Here is a 25,975-nt window from a genome sequence, read left to right as displayed (position 1 = left end):
CATGGATAAGAAAAGATGCATCTGTTGTAACTTGGACAGTTATTTCTTTATCAACAACTATTAATCATTCATTATATTCCTTCGTCAAGGAAATCTCTCACTTTAAGAAGCAGAAATCTAATGGGTGAAGGCGACCATTGAGACACAAGTTCGAAAGAATTGAAAGTTATGAAGAAAAATCACTCCATGAATACTCGCAAAACCGAGGTAATGAGAATATTTTTTTTCGTTATTCTTATATTCGGAATTGTGTTGTTCATTTCAAAACTTTTCTTTCAATTTCAAAATTCTTTCACTTATAGCATCTATATTTAGTCTTTTGAAATTAACTCTCATTTAAAACAAGTATCCTATATCATTTTCTTGCACTTTTCTTTCTTTTGCTTACATTCTTTACTTTAAGTTACTTGAAATTTTATGACATGATTGTACTTAATTTCTGCACCCTATCAAATTTCTTCAGCTCATCAATCTATATTTTTTATTTTTCGAAATACACTAAATCAATTCCAGAAAAGGAGTAGATGAGTGTATGTGAGTGTCTTCTGGAAAAATATTTACAGGATTGACTTTATGTATTCCAGAAAATAAAATCTGAAATTATGGGTGCAGAGAGAAATTTGATAGAGCGCAGAATGAAACTTTCCTTTGGATAACATTTACCACATTTCATTTTCAACCAGTTAAAGTATTTTCAAATATAAAACTTGTTTCTGAAAAAAAAAACTTTGGAGAAGTAGTTAATGCAATCTATTTGTTTAATCAAGGTTCTAAACTTGATAAAAAAAAATAATAATAATAAAACCCTTAAAGATGTGTAAGTTTTATTTAAGAAAGTCAGATTCTCGTTAAATTAAAAATATGTTGTTCTACCTTCAATCCTTGTATTGGATTTTATTATTTTGCATAAGGGTTATTTTACACTTTCAAGTTCATCAAACTACAAAATCTTAGATTGTTGATCTAAATAAATAAAAGTTCATAACTGGTATTTGATACAATAAAATAAATTTAAAATATTTGTTTTGTCGTAAAATACTGGGATAAATCAGCAGTGTCATCGGTACCAAGGTGAACCAAAAAATTCAACTAGACGCACATCATAATCCATAAGCAGGACTCTCCTTTTTATTAACATTACCAATCAAGTCACTATACAGCAAACTTGACCAATGGCTAAGATTCCTAATGGCTGTACAAGAAGACATACATAATCCAAACTAGTAAAGAATAGACTAAACTCACATTGAAAGGGAAAGAACCTTCAAAATTTGCACATCATCTTTCTTGCAGAACTGCTACAATATAAGACACTAGGAGAACTATCAAATTGCTGCAATTTTGATGCAAAGTCATTACCTTAGTGAGCATAAAAGTTTACTTCAATTACACTGTGTGGGAAAGAAAGGCATACATGAATGAGAGGCAGGTACATTTCCTTCATTAGTGTTGAAGTTCGTGGGAATGCGAACAGAAATCAAGCCTTCATCTGCTGCAAATTTAGCCTCAGGGGAATCCATTACCCCAACACTAGCACTACTCACAGATCTGATTCCTGCATGCAAAGTCTAATCAACATGAGTATTCCCTAAATACCAGGCTTCCAAACGAGATCGTCCAAAATACTAGTCTAAAGTTTGATATGTAAGAAACCAGATAGCCTAGAGTTTGAAGATAAACTATAACTTTTTTTGAAGGCAAGGTGAAGCCAAGAAAGCAAGAAAGATTTTATAAGATACACCATGTAATGAATGCCAATATAGTTACATGTGAATAAATATGAAAAGGTGAAGCTTAGTATTATTTAATATTATGCAAAATAGTTTGGCCCTTACTAGGCAACAAGACAAGAACCACATCACAAAAGCTAATAAAAGGAATGAGACATTTTCAAAACATTTTGAAAAACTATAAAAAAAAAAAATACAATAACTCCAAAAGTTAGTTTACAATCTCTCAAGATGTTCAATCCATACTCAAGATGGCAGATCATATGTCAATCTAACTGCCTCCCTATCATAACTACTCACAGAGTATGTTTGGATTCAGTGTTCTTATAATTTTGCATATCCAGTAGCACAAAATTCATTATGTATAGTATGGAATGATAATTTAGTATCAGGATACATCCTCACAGTTGTGTATTTATATAGTATCATAGGAAAAAACTGAAAAAGAATAAGACCATCAAATGCATACATTGAATCAGAAATGAGACTAATGTATATACCTGCATGTATTATGCAAAATACCACTCATATTTTGTCAGTTCAGAATAAGCATTTGATCTCAAAGTAAAGTCTTCGATTTTTGCTAAGATGGACGAGAGGTAAAAGAAAATACAGGGAAACAACAAAAAGTAAATCAGACCCCAATAATATGCCTATATTCTTGGTGATAATAAAACTACATTGGAAACTTCTCATTTAAGACAAACCTTAGCTGTAAGAGTCAGAAAAAATAGCCATTAATTTTTTCAAAAGCGGTAGATGTAAATCAACTAATTACGGAAATAAAATGTTTGGAGACATTGTAAGACATCGTGAAAGGTAATATAAGAAAAGAGCAAGAGAAAAAGAAGGGTGTAAAGTGTATGGTAAACTAAGTTACAAGTTTGGGCCATCAACATAAGCTTTACAAGAACCACAGTTCCAACGTAAATGAACTCAAGCTAATGTACAATGAGGGCAACTATGCTACAATTTTTCAGAACAAATGGTTCTCTCTGTTATTGTTTTTAAATCACCAATTTACTATCAGCGGGGATAGAATATAGTTATTCTGTTCAAGTTTCTAAGTGGCTGCAAATATGAAAAGACAGTAATTTGAGATTTTGGGGGGTGATATGCTAGTAAATATTAAGTGTGTCTTTGAAGAATCATATTTACATTCAGAATAGCATATATACCAAATCATGAGATATTCTCAAAACAGCTTCCTAGAAAGAAATCAAAATGAAAACGTGCATCAATCACAGCACTTTGAAGACAGCCAATAGAAGAAAAGATTATTTACCATGGAGTATTATTACAAGGAAGAAGAAAACAGTAATGACCATGGCAGAAAGGTTGGTATAAGTTGATGATGATGATGACTTGTTTGCTTTCATCTTTCTCACTGCTTTCATTTTCTTAACCCTTGCGCGCTTTCTCAAGGCAAGCTCAGCAAGATCCTTGACAAACTTCTGATCACCAGCATCTAGTGAAGGACCTGTGGGAGGCAGGGGTGGCTTTGGAGGCTTTTTGGGGTGGAAAGGTTTAATCTTTTGTTTGTGATGGTTACCATGTACATTAGACCATTGCTGTTGAACAAAAGTCCTATCCATAAACACTTCTAAACTATTTTCATCTATAATCACAACATCTCCAGATTTTGCAGAATTTCTAAATGACTCAATCTCAGTTTTACCCTTATATGTTCCATCAATATTCGGAGTCCTATTCCCCGCCCAGCTCAAAGCACCCTTTGATTCTTTATCACTAACATAACGATCCTTGCCTACATCCTCTTCGCTAGTGTTCCCACCACTTTCAAGGTCAAATTCAACGTCTTTCTCTCTTGGAATAGTATGGTCCATCTGGGGAGAATCAGTTTCATTAACAAGGAGCTTCAATTTGAAAAACCCAGCTCAGAATCACACCAAATATGAAATTTTCAATCGTAAAAAGTATGAACATTATGGCCAAAACAATGATTGAAAATTAAGATGGAATAGGAAAACCAAAAACAGTAAATCGAAAATGAATAGAAGATAAAGAAAAAAATAAGTGAGATGTACCTTGTGTCAAAGGGTAGAACCCTAGAAACATTCCAAACTAGGAATCAAATGCCCGCAGGCGCACTCATACACAAACGTGACATTTTTTTTAAACAAATAACAAAAAAAAAAACCAACAATTTAAACTTTTTCTTTCTCTTTTAATAATGGCCAATTATTTCTGTATCTTTCTTTTACTTATTTTTTAAATAAATTTATTTTCATGTTTTTAATGAAACCCAACGTCAATGTACTGGTTTTGGATAGAATCATAAGACATGCTCTCTGCTCCCAAATCACACCTCCGCAAGAAGACAAAAGGACCATTTCCAAGTTATATCAATTATTTTCCACTCTGCCTACTTTTTTAAACTAGGTTAGCGTAGAAAGTCATGTCTGTTATATTCTTATTCTATATAAATAAATAAATAAAATAACGTATGAATTATTTAAGATATATTCATTTTATTAATTTATTCCAAAAATAATTTTTTTTTATTAAATTGTAATTCTTCAAAAATTAATATTACCAATGAAAAAGATCACTGAAAATACAATTTTGATTAAATGAAGACTAGTTTGGATGTAATATATCATTTAAATTTACTTTTAGTTTCGAGAATTCATCATTTTTATTTACATGAAAATTTAACTATAAATTTAAACAATTTTATTTCACTGTCCTATATCACTGAATTCTTCATTGTAAAGATTAACGTTAATGTCTGAGAGTAATATGAGTAAAATTAGTTAATAAACTTTATCATTGATATATTAGGTAAATACGATATTATTTATTATTTCGTTCTTAGATGTAAGATTCTGTGTTCGTAATTCAATCACATTAAAAAATAAAAAATGCTTAATTTTAAAGAATTAATAAACAAATTCATCGTTAAAATTTTTAAGAATCGTAATTATGCATTTCCAAAATTATGGAAACTATTAGATTTGTTTTCTACATTTTCTATTTTTCAAAGCCTTTAAAATAATTTATTTTATTTTAGTAAGTATGATTAAGAAATGGTAAAATGAGTTTTGTCTGCGATGAGTCTCTTAACTTACCAAATTTGGAGAGTTTGGTTGATGTTTTTAATTCATCAGTTTGGTTTGACCTGTTCCATATAACCTATTAAATAACAAAACAAGTTTTGACTTATGGATGAATCCATTAACACATCCAAATTTGAAGGACTCGATTCATGTTTTAATCCATCAATTTCCTTTGACCTGTCCTTTATAATCTATCGAACTAGAAGGTTAAATACACGACGAGATAGATTGACCCATTATTTTTTTTTCAAATAAAATAAAAAATAATTTAAAATATTATTTTTATTACCTCATTCAAAAATTATAGATATATAATAAGATTGTAATTTAAATAATTGACATTTATAAATTAAATTGCAATTATTAGTTATAATAAAGAATTATAATAATTATTTTAATATATTTAATTAAAAATATTATTTAAAATAAAAAAAAATATTTATATAGTTATATATATATATATATATATATATATATAATTAAAAATACCAAAACTAAGAAAACAAGAATTAAAATAAAGTTAATAAATTAAGAATTTGAACTTCTTTAATTAGGACAAGACACTTTACTAACAACATTAATTTTAGTCGAGGTATAAAGTTATTTGTAGTAAAAATGAAAGGAAATATAAGAAAGATTGTGAGGTTAATGAGAAAAATTAACTACTCAGAAAAATTCGTTAAAAGTAAAATTTTATATATATATATATATATATATATATATATATATATATATATATATATATATATATATATATATATATATATATATTTACCCTCTACTTCTAACATTTCACCATCTATCTCCAACTTTTTTAAAAAAAAATTAATCTTAATAATCTAATATTTTATTATAATTTAATATATTTAAATATATTAAATCAAATTTTATATATTTGTGTTTATATGTTTTCCTTAATTTAATTTTCATTATACAGAAATATGATGTAATTTAAATATTTATTTGTACTAGGAAGTAAATATAAACATAAAAAAAACAATAAAAAAAATGTTAGAAATAGTTTCAATTCTTCTAGTCGTTTATTAACATCATATTTTAATGCAAATTTGTGTTAGATTATGATAACTTTTTGACAAGTATACCAAATCGTTACAAGTAATACAATGGATAAGTAAAGTATCGTTCTCCCAAGGGACTTGTGTAACACATGACAATTCTTCCTTTTATAACTCAATTAGACACCAAAATACATAAAACAATACAAGAAACATAGTTGGTGTGCCAGGAATTAGTCTTTGACTAACATTACAGTAACATCCTGGATAAAATACGTTATTTGTTCAAGCATTCACATAATCGTATCTTGATTTAATTCCTTAAAGCAAGTTCTAAAATTATCTATTAAATTATTAATTCCTTAATTAATTCAACAGATAATTTTGTATTAAAATCAGATGTTTAGAATGACCAAAAGTACAGAAGCTATCCCTAGCATCGTTCCTTTTAGTTTCTTTTCTTACGTTTCTTGTTCTAAAAATACTTTCCAGTACAAAATAACCTTTAAAAAGAATTATACTTCCGTATAATCTAAAGCAAGTCAAGAAAAGAACAAGAACAGAGACATATATTGCACAGGAAATATACATTAATGTATCGTCATACAATCAATTCCAATGAACAGAAAAACTAGTCTCTCCTAGACATCTAAAACGTACTCTTTACAGCAATTCCTTGCAGAAAGTGAAGTCTTGATGTCTTGAAAGGTCTCCTGATGGTCTTCTCCAGTTCTCCAGAGCGTTTTTCCATTTTTCGTATCAGGAGATCGTTTCTGCCTTTTCTGTCACGTCTTTTAAGAGCCACTTAACTTCCTTAATTCGCTCAACGCACAAGAGTGTGTGCGCTGTGCGAATTTATTTTAATTGTTGCACTGTTATTCGTTGAGCGCACAAGTATGTGTGCGCTAGGCGAATTTCAAAATTTCCTTTTCTTCAACTTCTCTTATTCGCTTAGCGCACAGGTCCTGGTGCGTTGTGCGAATCTATTTTTTCTGGCTCTACGAATTTGGCTTGCACTCTGCGAGAATTGGTTGACATATTCCCATTTATACATCTTTTCCTGAACAATAATTTACGTAACAATCTACTTCCTATTACAACATTTCACTGAGTAATAACATAAATAATTACAAGATTAAGATAATTTATAAGTGTAAAAATAACTATTTTTCACACTTATCAACTCCCCCAAACTTGAATTATTTCATGCCCTCAGGAAATCACAGAAAATAAATGAACAACACATAACAGACATTTGACATTTTGATGAAATGAATGTGCTTATTAGAAAAATTATATGAATTTCCAAAGACTTGAAACAAACATGACATGGTGCATTCATCAATAAAAGTTCACTTATGCATTGANTATGAACAACCAGACCAGATATTAAGATCTCTCACTTCCAGTGTTTGTCCTCACCTGTAACAAATTTGTTTAAGAACTTCATCAACTTTTGCACATCATCTAATTCATACATTTCACACACATTTGGTTAAGTCAAAAGGTCTTTTAAGGGTGAAAGCTTGGCTTGGCTAGAAGAATCATGGTTTTTCTTGGATTCAAAGACACCTAAGAAGANAACATAAGTATATGTTTCAAATCTTAATCATCATCACAATCCCAATATATTCAACAACATTTCATACCATATTCTTTCTCTTTACAACCTTCAATTCTTCAAATCATGTACCCTTTTTGATCCTTTTTTATTATTGACATTTTTCATTGACTTTTTTCTTCCCTCAAACTTTAACCCAATCATACCTTCACTCATAACATATTACTTGTTCTCTTCTAAAGTGTAAGGTAGGACATCATCTAATTGACTCAAGGTGGAAGGAAAAATTTTCAAGGTTCAAAAGGGCTCACAATGGTCTCATATATGATGTATGAAGGTTGACTATTTGGCCAGTAGCTATACAATCAATAAGAACAATGCCTTTCTCATTCTTAACCACAAGTGTGTATGTAGAATCACAATCATGCAAAAATCAATTCCATATCCAAACAAATTTATCATCTCATATGTTTCACTCATTTATGCTCTTAAACACTCCACAGTATCTGGTCTTAGTTCAACTCATGCACAAGATCACAGTTTAAGCGCATTGCACCACAATCATACATGTTCTCATCTTGAAAAATCATACCAATTAATCAAAACACACATCATTCATTAAATCAAAATGTCATTGTCTTTACATCCACAAACATAAATCTAAACAGAGTTCCACAATATAACAACTGACTGAAATACAAACATAACAATAAACATGAAACAACAGGAGAGTTTGTCTATCTGCTCTACCAGGACCCATCTGGTCCGGATTTCCACTGGCTTTCATATGTCTCGTGACTTTGTTGTGTCCATCTGAGATTGGGCTCCTCATCATCCTCGTCATCATCATCCTCCGCATAGGCACTCCCCCACCTGGACTTAGGCCTGCCCCCAAGCCATAGTAGGGGTTCGCAAACTCAAAAGAGAATCTATACCGATCATAGTTTAAACAAGATTTTCTTCCTATGCTGCAACAGGATATGCTCTTGAAGAAGATCTTGTAGTGGTTATAAGAGATGTCATTTGCACAAAATTCACTAAGCACACAAAAACTATGCCGAATAAATCATTTTTTTCTTTTTTTAAGTTTTTCTTTTTTTTCTTTTTTTTTTAAGAAAAAACAAAATTAGCTTAGTGCACCTAAGGATGTGCGCTTTACTAATCACTTTTAAATTATTTATTTATTTATTTATTTATTTTTATTTATTTATTTTATTATTATTTTTTTTAAACATGGAGAAATTAGCTGAGTGCACCCAATTTGTGCGTTTTGCTAATGTGATTTTTTAATTTTTTTTTTAATTTTTTTTTTAATTTTTTTTTTAGAAATTTGTTTCTTTTTAATAAGAAGAAGCATTAGCTTAACGCATCTAAACCTGTGCGCTATGCTAATGTCAATTTTATTATATTTTTTTTTCATTTTTTCTTTATTTTTACTTTTTTTTATATTTTTCTTTTGGTTGTATTCGTTGGCGCACCAAAAGGTGTGCGCTATGCGGATTTAAAGTTTTTTTTTTTTAAAGCATGTACCATTAGCTTAGTGCATCTCATCATGTTGTGCGCTTTGCTAATATGCATTTTTAATTTTTTTTTTTTTTTGCATAATTTGCAGAGCGCACTTCAATTTGCGTTGTGTGAATTAATGTACAGAATCCTCTCTCACATTTTGTGCTATGCGATTTAACCACTTAATTTCTCCCAGTTTGTCTTACAGATTTTTCTCGCTTTGCTATGCGAATTGTCTTACAGAGAGAAAATTAGTTTTAATTTTTTTTTATCGCAAAGCGCAAGTGATACGCTGTGCGAACCTCAATTTAATTAACAACTTCTCTTTCTCTCACGCAAAACGCATGTGGTGCGCTGTGTGAGCAAACCACTTCTTTAAAAAAAATAATTTGGTCGTTGAGCGCACTTCAGCTGTGCGCTCTACGACTGGAGCGTCACAAAAGCACATTTAAGCTTCTACCAGACCTCCTCTCCACACTCAAACTCAACAATTTCTAACAAAAACTAAAACATAAAGATAAAAATAAAAGTGACATATAGAGAAGTAACATAGAAGAATGAAAAACATAAACAAAGAGACAAGGAAAAAATAACAAATATTGTTGTACGTGAGCACACCAACCAAACAACAGTTCTGATATGCAGAATGATCGAAATGGATTTCCTAAATAACCTCACTCAGATCCCTCTTGTTGCAAGATCACTTAGTACTTTCCTAAGGTGACGAATATTACTTTCCCTGTTCTCTAAGGTAAAAACACTCAGATTTCTCTTGTTGCGCCTATCTGAGCTTGACACACCTCACCCAATCCCTTGGCCTAAGAATGTATCAAAACTTGCATTAAGAATCAGAACAGTGGGGGGCCAAACTCACAATCCCATCCCTGGTGATTTGCAAAATCAGGGTTAATTTAGCTAGTTCGGCTGCTGAAATCCCATCCCTAGGATCTTTCAACAACTAGATCATGCTCTAAGGTTTACCCGGAAACAAGCTTAAGCACAAACCAAACCAGTGGAAAGTATAAACATTTGTAGTTACAATTGCATACATAACAACATTCGAAAGGAAAACTCACAACAAAGTCTAAAAGAGTCACAAATGTCCAAATTGCCTTGTGTTGGAACACAAGTCCCCGGCAACGGCGCCAAAACTTGATAACTTTTTGGCAAGTATACCAAATCATTACAAGTAATACAATGGATAAGTAAAGTATCATTCTCCCAAGGGACTTGTGTAACACATGACAATTCTTCCTTTTATAACTCAATTAGACATCAAAATACATAAAACAATACAAGAAACACAGTTGGTGTGCCAGGAATTGGTTTTTTACTAACATTACAGTAACATCCTGGATAAAATAAGTTCTCTGTTCAAACATTCACATAATCGTATCTTGATTTAATTCCTTAAAGCAAGTTCTAAAATTATCTATTAAATTATTAATTCCTTAACTAATTCAACAGATAATTTTGCATTAAAATCAAATGTTTAGAATGACCAAAAATATAGAAGTTATCCCTAGCATCGTTCCTTTTAGTTTCTTTTCTTACGTTTCTGGTTCTAAAAATACTTTCCAGTACAAAAGAACCTTTAAAAAGAATTATACTTCCGTATTATCTAAAGCAAGTCAAGAAAAGAACAAGAACAGAGAGATATATTGCACAGGAAATTTACATTAATGTATCGTCATACAACCAATTCCAATGAACAGAAAAACTAGCCTCTCCTAGGCATCTAAAACGTACTCTTTACAACAATTCCTTGCAGAAAGTGAAGTCTTGATGTCTTGAAGAGTCTCCTGATGGTCTTCTCTAGTTCTCCAGAGCGTTTTTCTATTTTTCGTGTCAGGAGATCGTTTCTGCCTTTTCTGTCACGTCTTTTAAGAGTCACTTAACTCCCTTAATTCGCTCAGCGCACAAGAGTGTGTGCGCTGTGCGAATTTATTTTAATTGCTGCACTGTTATTCGCTGAGCGCACAAGTATGTGTGCGCTAAGCGAATTTCAAAATTTTCTTTTCTTCAACTTCTCTTATTCGCTGAGCGCACAGGTCCTGGTGCGCTGTGCGAATCTATTTTTTCTGGCTCTGCTAATTTGGCTTGCGCTCTGCGAGAATTGGTTGAAATATTTTCATTTATACATCTTTTCCTGAATAATAATTTACGTAACAATCTACTTCCTATTACAACATTTCACTGAGTAATAACATAAATAATTACAAGATTAAGATCATTTATAAATGTAAAAATAACTATTTTTCACACTTATCAGATTAATTAAGAAATTAATGATTTAATATATATATATATATATATATATATATATATATATATATATATTTATAACTTGCTTTAAGAAATTAAACCAAAATAGATTGATCTAAATGTTTGAACGCGCGCACACAGACTATGTTAATGACAAGCTCAAGTGTAGTTTAATATTTGTGTACGAACATCTAATACTAAGTTAAAAAATGCATAACATGAAATTTATGTTTCGTTTCTCTTGAATGAAAATAACTATTTTGTTCACGAATATAGATTTGTGTTTTTAGATGTTATGTAATGACTTATCATAAGAGTGTAGATATATGAGGTTTATGATAGAAGATATATAATTTTGAAGTATTCTCGTAATTAATAGAAAAAATAAATAAATCAATCCTACTCGACTAAAATGATTTGAAAAGTTGTGATGTTTTTCAAAGTTTCGATTAGTAGTAGTTGTTTGATAATACGGTAAGATTCGGTAGTTATTCAATCATTTAAAAAAAAAAACTAAATAAAAATCATTTTTAAAATATACTTTTTTATTAAAATTGTGTTTTAAAAGGATAGTGATGACAAATGTGACATCCCAAATATATAGCAGTATATATTTATAAAGACGTCATCAATCATAATAATAGAAAACAGTTAAGACAATAGTTTAAGGTGTTTAGGAATTACCGTCATCCATAAATAGAGCACTAGAATTTAAAAACTTGGAGTACTAGAGTTTCTCCCTTCAAAGTATAAGGAATTTAAAACTTTAGACATACTAAAGTTCTTCAAAATAACATAGACTCAGAGAAGTGAAGCCTAGAGGGCTAGACTGCAGCATCGCCATCTCCTTCCAAAGCTGACTCCAAAGGAACCTCATCTTCCTCTGCTCACATCCAAGTGGATGATCATTGCAACAGGAAAGCACACACAACATGGCACAACACAACAAGCAAGCAAGGGTGAGCTAATTATATAAAAAGCATGCAATTATACCAACATGAACATACAAGCAAGGCAATATATACAACACAGATCCTAGCATGTTATCTTCTAGACTTGACTCGTTCGGACTTTAGAGTGATAGTCGAGCTATGGTGGGTCATGCACCCGTGGTGGCTTGTGATACTTAGGCTCCCCCGCCCTGCCACTCACGAGGTTAGTCTGTTCCGCGCCTTGGAGCATGATGGAAGCCTCCAAGACTATGACCTCCTGCTACTCCTCACCACATGGTTCAATCCTCTCTACATGAGAAGAAAGACCATTGGAGCGTCAAGAAGATCCCCAAGACTGAGCTCCTACTTTCATTCTAAAACACTAAGAATCTCACCAAGAGATTCTACACAGATGGAACTTGGTTTACAACTTGGATCGTACTTTCATCACTTTGTAATCGTTTACTTTTTGCCCCAATCAACATATACATAATCTCAACAATATACATTTCTCACCAATCACAAGTTATAAAAATATCATCTCCACAATTGAATCTAAGTTAATCAATACCAAGAACCAAGCAGCTCCAACCAGCTAATAAAATGCATCAATTTATACATACCTACAAGTAATATAATTATTGATTAACCATCACGTTTCAATATAAGAAACAACTATCCTTACTTTGTTATATATATATATATATATATATATATATATATATATATATATATATATATTTTTTTATATATATATATATATATATATATATATATATATATATATATGTTACGTATTTATCTTATAAATATATATTTATATTATATTAAACTAATATATATATATATATGGATCCTTACTTTAAACCCCAAACACATAGTGACTAACTTTCTAAAATTATAACTGACTAGAAATTAACACATGATAACTTTATGCGTCTACAATAAACTTGTTTTATTCTATTTTTATCATAGTAGAGATGTTACTTTCCCCCAGTTGGTCACCGGAGAGGACCCAGATGTCTGAACGCATCAAACTCACCTTCGATGCCAGCACATATGACTAGTCACAATTGACTGGACCAGGCCAGGGATGCTATATGATCACGGATATGTCAACTCAGGTTTTTAAGGTTCCTCTATCCTACCAACAAAGAAAGGCTCTCAACAACCCCGTTTGATTTATGTAAGTTATCTACCCTGTTCTCTTATGCTGTAAATCTGAAATGCTTAATTTTAATATTTCACTTCCTCTCACAGCAACCTTAAAAACAGTACCTTAATACCCATATACATGTTATCACAGAGCCTTTACTCCAAACCCTCCAACCAAATCAGTTTCACCCAAAATAGATTAATATTTTATATTCAATCCTAACTGAATAAAAAGGATTTCAACATACGGTATAAATTTCATGTATAAAATATAATATATTATATCAAAATCCTAAACTTTCTAACATATATTACATTATAATATTTTATATTAAATTCTAACCGAATTAAAAGGATTTCAACATACTGTACAATATATCATGTATAAAATATAATATATTATATCAAAATCCTAAACTTTCTAACATATAATACATTATAATATTTTATATTAAATTCTAACCGAATAAAAAGGGATTTCTTCCATCAACGCAAAACAGTCCAAATTATCGCAATCAAGTTCATCAAAACACGCCACAGGCAATCAATCACAGGTTCATCATTTGCACAGTCCAATTCATACTCAACAAATATATAAAATAGTGAGAAATGCAGTTCAAACGGTACATAAGCTTCGAATTCAACAAGCATATATTTTATAAAATAAATTCACACAAAATAATTAGCTCCCCTTACCTCACGTAGAACAGTTACTTGGGGATGTTCTAACAATACCGACACAGTAGTGAACTCACAAGACCTATAAATCACCAAACAGGTGATGGAAAACAGCTCTTAGAGCTAGAATATAATAGAAATCAGAAAAGGGGAGGTTCTAACTGCATGAGATCAATAAAACCCAAGCCCTAGGTTTCGAAAATAACGGAGGAAACAGAAGAACCACTTATCGGAAGGAGACAGAGAAAGTAATCGGTTCAGAATGAAATCCTCTACGTCAAGAGTGTTTAAGTGCCTTCAAACAAATGTTTTGTTTATCGTTCTATTATATTTAAGTTGGGTATAGTTAAATGTCACTATATAATATACATCCCAATCGAAGTAGTTTTAAATATTGTTTTATCTTTTAACATAAAATATAACTAAACTTTAAATCAAATATACATTTAAATTTGTACAAAGAAGATAGCAGGATTTTACTTCCTACACCCCCGTCAATTTCTTCGCACATTCTCTTATTTTCAAAATAACAATTTTATGTGTTATTTTTGAAACACAGCACATTCCTTCAAATTTTCAAAATGACAATTTTACTGTAAAAGTGATTTTTGAAAAACATATTCCGAAAAATATTTGAAATAAGTTTTTCACGATTTTCAAAATAATACTTTCAAAATGAAATTTCTGAAATAATTTTTTTTGGAATAAATTTTCGGAACAAAATTTTCAGAACACATAAAATATTTTTTGGAATTAGATTTCTACAATAAGATTTTCGAAACACATGTAGTACTTCCGATAAGATTGAATTAGATTTTTCTGTACATAAAATATATTGGGTGTTGCTTCCTCCACCTCCCAACTATTTTAATTTATTTTAAAAATATTTTATATCTCTCCACTATTTCTTTTATTCCAAAACTACCCTACATCTCTGAACTATTCTTAACAATCTTTTTCTTTCTCTCTCTACATTAATGGAGCATTTACATGGCTCATTAATGGAGCATTTACATGACTCAAATGTGAACTTGTGATATATTTTCTTAAATAAGTTTTATTCAATCTTATTTTCGCTGTTGAATATCTTTTTTCTTTTCAAATTACTTAATAAATGATAAAATTTTATTCTAAATTTCTAGAAAAATGTTTATATATATGTGTGTTTTTTTACATATAATATCTATAATTTTTAACATTATATTATGTTTTAACTCACTGATATGTTTTACTCAAATAACTTGAATAAAATATTTAATTTATTAGATAAATAATATAAAATATTATTAAATACTTATAATATAAAAAAAAATTATTTGTTAAAGATTTAGAATTTATTTAGTTCTTTTGTCAGTATAAAGTTAGTATATAATAATAATAATAATAATAATAATAATATATCATTATTTACTATTAATATTATTATGTTTATTATTTTGTATTTGTATCTAACTTTTAATCTTATAAAATGGAAATGGTAGAAGTACTAATATTGAAGTTTTCTCTAAATTTTATATTTTGTAATATATCACAAATTCAAATCTGAACCATGTAAATGCTCCATTGATGTAGAGAGGGAAAGAGAAAGATTATTAAGGATAGTGGAGAGATGTATGTTATTTTTGGAATAAAAGAAAATAGTGGGAAGGTGTAGAATATTTTTGAAATAAATTAAAATAGTGGAAAGATACATGACCCACTTGGAAAGGTGGAGGAAGCAACACCCAAATATATTTTGGAAGTTTCAAACTTTCCGAAATATATAAAATAAGTTTTATAAAGGATTTTCAGAGCGATTTTTTTTTTTGTCTTTTTCTTCTTCTGCAGAGTTTCTCTTTTTTATTTGTCCTTTGTTAGTACGATGAAAGTGGTGGCGAGATGACGTGACGATAACGATGATAGTAAGGGGTTTTTAAGTCTTTTTATTTATTGGTGGGGTGCAGTTAGTAATTGTGAGATTTTAAGAAGCAATAGGCATATTGTATAACCAAATAGGTTTGGATTTGAGGACGATTAGGCCTTAATGCTATTTTGTCTTTCATTTTTGGGTGTTGATCCATGCACCTCCACATTTTGGCCCTCTACCTTCCCATTTTTTTTAATTTTTTTTATATTACAAAAATAACCTTTTATGTATTTTGTAATTTACTTTTTTAACCCTCTTTTATTTAACTAATCTTAAATTTTTTACTTTCCCATTTTCGATTTTATTCTTCCCTAACGGTAACAGAGCACCCTATCTGTTTCCCTTCACTCTCATTTTCATCTTTTTTAACTTCTGACTCCCAACTTTAGTCCTCTCTGTGCATTTCGTGGTGCGGCGGATGCGGTGAGTGCGGCGGTGCCGGATGCGGCAGTGCGGTGTGCGGGGGTGCTGATCTAGAATGATCAAAGCTTTCTTCGTTTATTCCATATCAATATTTGTCATCTTCATATTGACCAGAACGAAGCAAACACACAATATTTGTCATCTTCATGGTAGGCGCTTCGGTTCAAGTGCTACATGCCATTTGCACATACAAGTAAGTTTACAAACATTAAATATGCTATTTTGAATAATAAAATTATATCTCAATATTGTTTGTTAATCATGCAGGGACTATGAAACTTTGAACCATCAAATGTGAATTGCCTTGATGATCCTGATTTCATACCTTCAGAAGTTGCAGAGAATTCAATCACACTTGTGAAAAATTATAACATCTGCTCTCGCAATCATTACCATTCCATACTAATTTAGAAAATTAGGACTTTGTGTATTAGTATGCAACTAAAGAAATTGATTCTTCTGACTCTCACTTATGCTAGAAGGACGAGGTTGAACAGAAGATTGAAGGAAGATTTGTTTATATATGCATGTAACGGATGTCAACGGATTTGATTTATATATTCTGCATCGCCGCACCTTTAAATGGATTTGATCATCCTTCAACGGATGTCAACATCCGTTTAAGGTGAAATGGATGTCGACATCCGTTTCACTTTAAACAGATGTTGACATCCGTTGAAGGATGATCAAATTCATTTAAGGGTTTAGGCTATTTTTAACAGTTACGTACCTCTCCGTCGCTTACGTTTTTCCTTTTACCACCACGCCTTCAAACACGATCGCGATTACAGAAATGAAGATGAAGAACTCTGTTGCAACTTTTCTTCCACTAGACCAACGATTCTCACAGTAAAAAAAAAGAGAGCATAAAAGAATTCTAAAAAACAACGAAACAGAAACGAGAGAGCAGAACGTGAGAAAAAAAATAGATTTTTTACTTTAAGAGAATGAAATTATAATTAACCTATAAAATAAATTTTACTTAAAGGGTATAATAGGAATATAAATAAAAAATAAAAATATAAATAAAAAAGAAGGGATAAATATGGGATGGGAAGGTGGAGGGCAAAAAAATATGGAGGTGTTTTTCTTGTATAAACCCATAGTACGGTAAACACAAAAGGTCGTAATTAAAATTTTATTTTAATTTTTTAAATTGACAAACAAATTATTTTTCTTCTAAAATTATTAAATTCCGTTATATAAAAAAGAGGTAGGCGGTGAATAAATATTTAAAAGTTAAAAAGGAAAATAAAATACTATATAATTTATTTATATTTTTAAAAGGAAAAAATGATTTTGTTTTCTCAATATTTTGATATTTTAAAAGGCAGCATTTACCTTCATTTATCTTTTGCAACGGTTTGTACTTGGAACCTTCAAGCTACGGATAATAAATATGATATAAATAATCTTGGAACAACTAAGCGAAGTTAACATAACACATAATTTGGCAATTATTTACTTCCTTGGGAAGTTGTATTTCACGATGGTGTTTGGCTGAGTCCCTTGAGCTTCCTGCGTCCAACCGATAATAAATATGATATAAATTTATTTATATATTTTTATAATAGGTATAGTTTATTTATGTTGGGTGAAATATGAATTTTATCTTATTTCTTATGTTTTATATTTTTTATTTTATTTTATTTTTAATAAATTTTCATATGATGGTAAATAATTGATAAATTTTGAAATGGTATATAACTCAAATACCAAAATTTGGAGTGATGATAATATGAACTTGTTGGAAACATAATATCCATTTTGTATTTTACAAAAATAATCTTTGGCTATACTTTATTAATCTTTTAATTGACTCATAGATATGAGACAAATACTTTAACATTTAGTGAAAAAAAAAGTAATCATTCAAATATTAACTAGGCTTGAAGTGACATATTGAACGTGCAAATTTCACACAATTTAAATAAGAATGATCATAAAATACTTTGTTTTATGGCCTTTAATTAATTTTTCGTATAGTTTCTAGAGTGTTTCTCTCTGTACCTCACTCACTTCGTCCTGCACCTCCCATTCTTTCTATATTTCCAATTTTACCCATAAAAAGACTGAAAAAGTTGATCTGATGCATTGAAAAATGCTCCTTTCCCATGCTTCTTTCCCACCGCATTTCACAAGACCTCTACACTCCCTTCTTCTTTCTTTTACTTTGCCCAGGGAAGGACACTCTGCTTTCTCTTTTGTCTTTCATCATTTTCACGGGCTCGTGTTCGTTGTTGGTGGTGGTGAGATTCAGCGCTTCTTCTAGTAGGTGTTCAGGTTAGTTGCATTTTTTTCCTTGAACTGCATTAGGCTATTTGTCTCGTAGATATGTTGTTTATATGCTGTGAGAGGAACCACCGGGATTGAATTACTGCTATTAGTCGCATTAGCTAGGATTGAAAAGGGGTTGGGGTGGGGTTGGGGTTGGGTATTTGATCTGGGTTCAGAGGGAGGTGCTCGCACAGAACCGCATCTGGAGGCGCGGTTGAGAAATGCCACACCTGAGAGGCACGGTTGAGGGGTGCCACACCTGGGAGGTGCGACTGTGCATAACCGCACTTGGGGATGCGGTTAAGGGTAGCCGTAGTTGGGAATGCGGCAGTTGTTAGCCGATAATCAAGATGCGGCGGCAGAGCTGAGTTGTGGTTCGTTGCGAATTGCGGTGAGGTATCCATTTTTTTTTCTTATATTATTATATTAAATTAATTTTTTGCTAACCTGGACGAAGCTTTCTCTTCCTTTTCTTCCTCCTCCCACCAGCTATCACCACCACTGATCAGAATCACTAATGGATACCCTCTCAACTCAATAAAACAGTGAAGTGAAGAAGGAAAACGTTGTTGCTCGTGATGGTAACCAGGAAAGGGGGGTGCATGCTAGGGTTTATACCCTCGTACAGAGTTGTCGAGAGTTAGGAAACTTGTTAGGGGTTAAGAAATTATTAACTATTCATTAATTACATTTTGGCTTTTATTAAATGAAGGACAAATACATAAATTTAGAGGTGTAGGAAGAAGGAGATGAGGTGCAGGGAGCACTGCTCTAATTTCTATTCGTTTCTAATTTATATATTTAAAGAAATAATAGTTAAAAATATAAATTAGTCAATAAATATTTTAAATTTATTCTTATTGCATTTAAAATTAAAGTTTGAGTGATATTTTGATATCATAAATACTTATATTCTCAAATTACACTAAAATAAAAATTTTATATTATTTATTTCAAATATTTATTAATTTTGTAATGAAAAAATCTTCAATTAATTAAACATGTTTCAAAAAATAGAAATAGACATGATAATAATATTGATTTTTTTTCTGATATAGCACAAAACATGTTTATAATTACGAGGATAGCACAGTCTAGATTATATTTATCAAACTAACACACCTTTCCTAAAGTCAGAATTCGGTTTTCGAATAACCGAATTCTAACCTATTTTTGTTTTTTTTTTTTAAATCTTAACTTAGAATTTGGTTTTTAAAAAACCGAATTTTGAGTTATTTTAATATTTTTTAAAAATTTTAAGTTTATCTTTTATATTTTAATATTTTTATAAAGATTTTTATTTTTTAAATGTTTATATTTTAAATTTTTTATAATGTTATGTTAGAATTTTATATTTTAATATTATTTTTTATAAAGAATTTTAATTTTTAAGTATTTATATTTTAATTTTATTTTATAATTTTAGGTTAGAATTTATATTTTAATATTTTTTTTTATAAAAACTTTTATTCTTTAAGTTTATAAGAAAAATATATTGGAATTGGATTTCAAACAAATCGAATTTTGACTTATATTTTGAATTCTTTATTAGGCCTTTAAAGAGGAAACAATGGTTAGGTACATCACCTCAATTGGAGCAAACAGTAAATGGACAATTTTTTTTTACCAAAATGACAATTAAATTTTAGACAGTAAATGGACATAAGAAACACGAAACAATAGCTTGGATTTTTGTTTTCGAAAATTAACTGCATCTGAGTACAACAGTCTAAAAATTTTAGACCGTTGTACTCGATGCACTTAATTTAGAAAAACGTTTTTTTAAGCTTCCTAGATGACACTTAATTTAGAAAAACGTTTTTTAAGCTTCCTAGATGAGTTTACTTTGAAGTTATTGTTTCATGTTTCTTATAGGAGTGAATGAGTTTAATGGTCATGGATGGTGTTTAGTGCACCAATGAACACATTACATCATTGATTTTGTCAAAAAAAGTTGTCCATTTACGTCATTGTTTCCTTTTTGAAGACTTAGTAAAGAGTTCAAAATATAAGTCAAAATCTAGTTTGTTGGAAACCCAACTCCAATATACTTTTCCTATAAACTTAAAGAATAAAAGTTTTTATAAAAAAATATTACAATATAAATTCTAACCGAAAATTATAAAATAAAATTAAAATATAAATGCTTTAGAAAATAAAATTCTTTATAAAAAATAATGTTGAAATATGAAATTCTAACCTAACATTATAAAAAAACTTAAAATATAAATATTTAAAAAATAAAAGTTTTTATAAAAAATATTAAAATATAAAAGATAAATTTAAGATTTAAAAAAGAATATTAAAATAACTAAGAATTTGGTTTTTTTAAACCGAATTTTAAGTTAAGATTATAAAAAGAAAACAAAAATAGGTTAAAATTTTATTACTCGAAAATCGAATTTTAACTTCAAAAAAATATGCTGGTTTGATAGATATAATCTACTATCCTGATTCAGAAAAAAAAAATCTTATAATATTTACTAATAAATATGAGAGCTACTTCTAATGCTTGGATTACGTAATTTATGATATGCAGATAAACTCTTTCACTTCCCCCATCAAATCATTCATAGATTCTCCATCAAATCATTAAAGATGGTATAAGAATTGGAAAGTCACACCTTAACCTATCTTGTGTCAATATATAGCCGTGATTTTTACACTCTGTCGTCAAAGAGGCTGTAATGCATAGGTATATGGACTCTGTTCAGAGTTTCAATCTTAACGGAGAGCAAATTACGACCCATGTCACCAAGAAGAAGAGTACAATCCGTGATGTTCTGGAATCTTTTTTGTTTTCCTCAGAGTCCGAGCAAGCGAAAGTTATTGGGATCGATATTGAGTGTCATCTGTCAAAGGATGTAGATAAAACCAAATGTGTCACATTGCATCTTTGTGATGGACAGTCATGTCTTATTATCCAGCTTCTACATATGAATTCCATTCCCGTATGTCTGTTTAATTTTCTTCGTCTTCCAAGTTATACTTTTGTGGGTGTTGGCATTAAAGATGATTTGCATAAATTGGAGGTTGAGTATGGGATCAGATGCAAAAATGCAGTGGAACTAGGGCCTTTGGCTGCTACTGTCATGAAGATGCCTCGTTTGAGTGGTTGTGGCATCGATGAACTAACCCGTGTGGTTAATAATCTTGATCTTCGAAAACATAGACCTTTATCTGCTGTCTTTGAGGATTGGGGTAAATATGAACTAGGCAAAAAGCTTGCTAAACTAGCTACTGTTAATGTTTACTCTTATTATAAAGTCGGGAGCAAATTGCTTGAACCTTGATAATGTTCAATTATTTTCTCTCTTTAAGTTTATATTTCTTTGTAATGATGTCTATTAAGAGATACCTATCTTGTATTATGTTTCTTTTTCTTCGGCCAAAAACTACTTTTGTTTCCATTGTCTTCTTCATGTAAAATATAGCGGTAATTTGAACCTAGCAATGCGGATCTTGCTCGATGTTGATGAATTGTCTTAGCTCTGGTCTGATCTATTGACCTCAGTTATTGGTACGTATGTGCAGTTCCATAGAAATTAGATTTGATAGAGTGGATTCTACGTTGAGTATTTTCGTCTCAAATGCAAGCATCAACCCAATTCAAGAATTTTATAATGCTTGTGAATCAATCAGTGACAGCATGTTGCAATTGGATTTTTTGGTTCGTTTAAGAACTTCGTTAACTTAACCAAACAATAAAGTTGTTTGTTTGTTGCTACCATATTATTGTTTCTTGTATATTTTGGAATAGAAACATTGATGTCTAATACAATTTTAATTGTAACTAGTGTTTAATTTAATTGTGGAATGGAAAGGAAAGACACTTTGTACACGAGGGCCGAAATGATAACTTTTATATGGTTAAAGATCTTATAAAAAGTTGCATAGAGGGAAGATACAATATTATGGGCTAGCATTATTATTTGTCTATATTTTGCATGTACTAGTGGAGGAAGGGTTTTAAACTTGGTTTTTAACGTTACATCTAGAACTCATGTCTATATGGGTGATATTAATTAGACGTCGGTTATTTGCAGGTACGACGTCATCTTAGACGTCAGTTAAGTTCCACGCCGTCTATACAGATGTTGGTCCATGCAAATAACTGACGAGACCGATGTCTAAGGACACAAAAGACGTCGGATATGACATTAACCGACATTTACTGAGTATTCGTTGTAATTTAATGTAGTTTTGTTCGTGTCTTTGGGTAGTGTTGTAGCACCTCCTTCTTTTGCTAACTTCTTCGTAATTAAAAATTACATCTTTTGCATCACTTATAACATTTCAACTCAAAACAGAATTTAGGTCATTGTCTAGTTCCATTCCAACTGCCAAAGAAAAATAATACGGTGACATGAAAACTAGGCAAGGACCCAGGTTCGACTTTGGGTTGAAATGTCATAAGAGATCCAAAAGACGCAAACTTTTATTACGAGGAAGCTAGCAAAGGAAGCAGGTACATTATGCTATCCAAAGACACGAGAAAAACCGCATAAAAACACAACGAAAACTCATTTTAATCAGTTCAAACGAAAGAAAATACATCAAAGATTACTTTAATCGGAGTAAACGAAAGATTAAACGGTTCAAAAGAGATCAAACACACTTGGAAATGCAATGCCACGAAGAGAAAAGGCGAAGCAAGACGATGAAGTGCGGGTAACTACTAGTTCGTAACGTGTTATTTAAAAGAATATTATAGACGTCGGTTTCACTAGCGAGTGACGTCTATTGTCGTATATATGTCAGGTCCCACTAACGTAATGTTCATTCAATTTAAAAATTAATATTCGTGATATATATAGACGTCGGATGTAGGGGCCTCGACGTCTATAATCGCATATAGATGTCAGTTTGGCGGGATCTGACGTCTAAATGGCGGAAAGAAATGATTTTTCACCTACCTGACAAACATATTGACGTCGGTTAGGGGACACTGATGTCTATAATATTATAGACGTAAGTGCACCTCTTAAACGACGTCTATATGGCGAAAAAAAATGACTTTCTACTTACCTGTCAGACATATAGACATTTGTTAGAAGGGGTACCGACATCTATAATATTATAGACGTCGGTGCCCCTCCGAACTGACGTCTATATGCCCACTTATTTACGAAAATGCCACCAATTAATAATTTATGTTGGGTGTTTTCTGGTTCGACGTCTATGTGGTAACGTTAAAACCCTATTTTGCACTAGTGATGAAGTATCCTAGATAGACTAACTACTAAGGAATAAATAAAATGCGAGGGATGTAGGCTTGATGATGATTTATGTGTTGTGTTAGGAGAGCGGGGAAACAACTAATCATTTGTTTTTTGGATGTAAGATAGCTTCTAAAGTATGGAATATGTCATCTATGGATAAGGGTAAACAATGTACATCATGATCATACAAGTACTAAACAGTTTAATCTCATGGAACTATACAAAAACGAAAGTATAATTTAGATGGAGATGTGGATAGCCATCATACGGATTATATGGAACAAAAGAAATATCTTTTGTTTAGAAAGGTCAAGGCTCATGGGGTGGAAATCTTATATATGATCCAGATGAGATTTTAGGCATGGATAAGATGCAACAGAAAAAAACAAAAAACAACGTTTTTATACTTTAATTGCTATTTATGTCATATGCATTAAATTAAAACATTTAGTGGTACAAATATGGAAAATTATTACGCATGATAAACTACTGTTATTCGAAAAAGATAGTCTATATTAAAGTGGTGACGTTTTGAAGTTATTCACAAAAATTTACAATACAATATACAATCTAAACCACCTTTCTAATACATTTTTATTAAAACTATGCTTTTTGGAGAAAAATATGAAAATAAACTAAAAACAAAAAATAAAGATAAGAAAACTCCCCAATGAAGTGCAATAAAACACAAAAAAAAATGTGTTTAATTTGACACTTAACACACTTCACAGTTAGAGGTTTGTAATTCTAAACAAAGAAAGAAGAAAACAAAGTTTAAAACACCTTCACAACACTAAATCACTTGGACATGTAATTCATCAAACTTATAATTTATCATGAAACATGGTAGAAACGTAAAAAAACTTAAAATTTAAATAAAAAAAACTAAATTTACAAATTTCTATAATTGAGGAATTAATGAGCAAAAATTTTAAAAAAAGAAAAACTAATTTCGATTTTCACTAAAAATTAAAAAATCAAAATCATATTTAATCATATAATATTATTCTCTCAAAAAAACATTAAAAAAAAACTGCATAAGTAAAGAAGAACGGAGTTAATACATACGTTTATTTTTCAAACGAAAGAAAATGAAGGAAGAAACACACAAAAACGACGTTGGAAGAAGAAGAAAGTTGAAGTTCAAGGAGAGAAAAAAGGTCGTTTGAGTTTTGTGAGAGTGACTTCGCGGTGCTAGGATCAATAAATTTAGCACCTTCTAGCATGAATATGTTCATATATATATATATATATATATATATATATATATATATCAAAAGGATATATTCGACATTACAGTATTTTGGTAGTGTAGAAAGAAACTTAGAGGTGTAGGAAGAAAGTCCCGACTGAGAATATAACATGTGACCAAATAGGTTTGGATTCGAAGCTTTCTTCTTGCACCACTATATTTCTTCCTGCACCTTCTAAAATTAAATTAAAATACCATCCTTACCATTTTGTCAAAGTCAAAATCCTAAACATCTCTTCCTTTCATTTTTCTCCCCCATATTTCTTTTTCAATCATGTGTCCATGCACCTCCATTCCTCTTTTTAAGTTCTTGCACCTCCCTCCAACATCTGTGAGTGGTTCCACTTTCCTTCTCATCCCGTCAATGAATTCTTCCACCTCCCACCCTTTTGCATTCCCATGCATCTTCCCACACCTCCATCATTTACATCTCTACACACCTCCTTTAATCTTGATTTTCACTACACTTCTATATGAATACAATGATACATGATAAGGATTAAGGAAGCAAAAAGAGGGTTTGAAGGCCAAGAATACGACTCCCTACAATTCTCCAAGAAGGAGGATAACCTTTCAGATTAAGTGTTTGATAAGATACTTTTAGGTCTGGAAATATATTTCAGAGCACTCAATTTAAAAAAATATTTTTATATTCAAAAATAGGTGTTTCATAAAGTATTTATAGATCTAGAAATTTGTTTTGAAATATCTACTCCAAAAAGTATAAAAAAAACATTTTGGATTGGGTGTTCCAAAGGATATTTTGAGATCCGGAAATACCTTCCAGAAAACTAAATCTAGATTTTTCTTTTATAATTCAGATCAGGGTGTTTCAGAATATATTTTCGAATTCAAAAAATGCCTTCAAAAGCTTCAATCCAAAATATAAAAAATTAATCCGATTTAGTGTTTTAGAAGGCATTTTCGAATACGAAAATACCTTTAAAAACATCCAAATGTCTCTTGTTTTAT

The 25,975-nt window shown here is 30.6% G+C and overlaps 2 protein-coding genes across 5 annotated transcripts; one reads left to right on the top strand and one right to left on the bottom strand.

Moving 5' to 3' along the window:
- Positions 1–1,103: 1,103 nt before the first annotated feature.
- Positions 1,104–3,872, bottom strand: LOC106771337. Of its 4 annotated transcripts, XM_014657304.2 has the most exons (4): positions 3,779–3,867; positions 3,016–3,577; positions 1,415–1,555; positions 1,104–1,333 (listed from the first exon to the last, which is right to left on the bottom strand). In XM_014657304.2, exons 2-4 carry the CDS (start codon positions 3,575–3,577, stop codon positions 1,326–1,328), a joined length of 711 nt encoding a protein of 236 aa, XP_014512790.1. In that variant the 5' UTR covers positions 3,779–3,867; the 3' UTR covers positions 1,104–1,325. The 4 variants fall into 4 exon arrangements, with proteins under 4 accessions (XP_014512790.1, XP_014512789.1, XP_014512788.1 ...); XM_014657303.2 differs by having other exon boundaries at positions 1,104–1,555; positions 3,016–3,607; positions 3,779–3,872; XM_014657302.2 differs by having other exon boundaries at positions 1,104–1,555.
- Positions 3,873–21,228: 17,356 nt separating this feature from the next.
- Positions 21,229–21,822, top strand: LOC106770478. Its single transcript, XM_014656286.1, has one exon. The coding sequence runs from the start codon at positions 21,229–21,231 to the stop codon at positions 21,820–21,822; it is 594 nt and encodes a 197-aa protein (XP_014511772.1).
- The last annotated feature ends 4,153 nt before the right edge of the window (positions 21,823–25,975 follow it).

This window comes from Vigna radiata, chromosome 8 (assembly GCF_000741045.1).
Source record: "Vigna radiata var. radiata cultivar VC1973A chromosome 8, Vradiata_ver6, whole genome shotgun sequence".
In the NCBI taxonomy this organism is placed as follows: domain Eukaryota; kingdom Viridiplantae; phylum Streptophyta; class Magnoliopsida; order Fabales; family Fabaceae; genus Vigna; species Vigna radiata.
This window is presented reverse-complemented; position numbering and strand designations above follow the sequence as displayed.

Coding starts and splice junctions, on each gene's coding strand:
- LOC106771337 (XM_014657303.2), bottom strand. CDS start 3,577: ATGGACCATACTATTCCAAGAGAGAAAGACGTTGAATTTGACCTTGAA. Junction 1,556..3,015: donor CCTTGTAATAATACTCCATG/GTAAATAATCTT, acceptor CTTTGCATGCAG/GAATCAGATCTGTGAGTAGT.
- LOC106770478 (XM_014656286.1), top strand. CDS start 21,229: ATGGACTCTGTTCAGAGTTTCAATCTTAACGGAGAGCAAATTACGACC.